Source organism: Penaeus monodon, chromosome 19 (genome assembly GCF_015228065.2).
Source record: "Penaeus monodon isolate SGIC_2016 chromosome 19, NSTDA_Pmon_1, whole genome shotgun sequence".
Classification (NCBI taxonomy): Eukaryota; Metazoa; Arthropoda; class Malacostraca; order Decapoda; family Penaeidae; genus Penaeus; species Penaeus monodon.
In genome coordinates, this window is record NC_051404.1 from 30,572,143 (window position 1) to 30,573,611 (window position 1,469).

Below are 1,469 nucleotides of genomic sequence, written 5' to 3' on the forward strand. Positions count from 1 at the left end.
ACAATGTCTAGAAAGAGTGACTCACTAACCTCATAGCACTGTTTGCGATCATTCTGTGTAGTAAGGTATGCTTTTGCCAACTGAAGCCAAAGTTCCTCTGTTGGCTGATGGTCCCCACTGCTTAGGTGTGCAACCAAAACTTGTGGGTAAAGCTGTAGTAATGCCCGAGATTCATCCTCACTCCACATGAGCTGGGCATTAACTACAAATGTATAAAATACAGTGTATAAAAGACCAACTCAGCATCTAATCTTACTTCAAGATTTCAATTAATATTGTATTTCTTTTTTTCCAATATTAGGTTTGGAGGAGAATTGGCTCCCTCTTGTTTACCTTGCCTCATCCTGATAACGTTGGATTTTTCAAGCTTAATAGTTGATCGATCATGTGGCCAGTAATTATAGATGTTGTAGATCTGTGGAATTGTGATGAGCTTATTAATGAAGCAGATATGGTTTAGGTAAAATGAAGACTTTTTACAATACAGCAGTTTTGTTAATCAAATTTTAAACAAGTTTCAGGTAGGTCAAATCCAAGATGGAAATTCATTTCAATTAGATGAAATAGACAAACTGATTTACCTCAAGTAAACCATGAAATTTGAAATTCATTACCTGCAAGTAACATGTATGTGATGCTATGCCAAGACTGGCTGTCTACCCAGGGGTGTCTATACCATGCTGTTATATCACAGACCACTTTACAGCCTTTCTACTGTATGGACTTTGCCCTGTGGCAGCTTGCTGTTTATGGAGGAATTTTGGCTACTAAACAGTACTACGGCCTCATGTTATCAGACATGTCTACATCAAAGCTGTAAACCTCGACTTTATCTGTGCATGTATGACAGGAAAACAAGCACACTGGTTGCCAGTATAAGGCACCTGACCATGTTTATACACATACACCCTGGGGTTTAAGACTGCATTTCAACTACCTTTGGGGGACTCAATTAATTACCTGAAATAATCACAGTACAATATGTTTAGCTATGATGTGTTGAATCAGACTTGAATATGACAAATTGCAGTCCGTCTGAGCTGAAATTTTATGAGGTGTTCGATAATACAATCTGGGTTGAAAGTTACAATGGTTTATATTTTATTTTACTCCTTTTTAATTGCTTCAAATACCTGGACTTAGTCTTCTTAACTTTTTGCACTGTTTTAATTAAGTAAAACCCACAACACCAACTACCTCTAATAAAAGCATGCATCATTTTTTACATCAGCATTACTATTACACTTTTGAAGAAGTTTGTCTCTAAGCACACCTCACCTCTGACAAACTCTCATGGTGTCTACATTCTCTGCGAATTGTTCCTGGCTGTGCATTATGCTGCTCCATGGCTGAAAACTGTTTGGTCAACTCGTAGAAACGTGTTCGCACTTTTTCCACTGTGGTGCTATATCCTGCCTCCTCTTCTAGTTGCTGAAATATATTTCTATGTATATAAGCTGTTCATTTGG

The 1,469-nt window shown here is 37.6% G+C and overlaps 1 protein-coding gene across 1 annotated transcript in view; it reads right to left on the bottom strand.

Annotated features, from left to right (window-relative positions):
• LOC119585168 overlaps positions 1–1,469 on the bottom strand; it is a gene marked incomplete in the record, with an annotated part of 15,053 nt that overhangs the window by 6,728 nt on the left and 6,856 nt on the right. Inside the window, 3 exon segments of the mRNA XM_037933805.1 lie at positions 30–202; positions 334–415; positions 1,279–1,431. Of these exon segments, the coding sequence (XP_037789733.1) occupies positions 30–202; positions 334–415; positions 1,279–1,431 (408 nt within the window).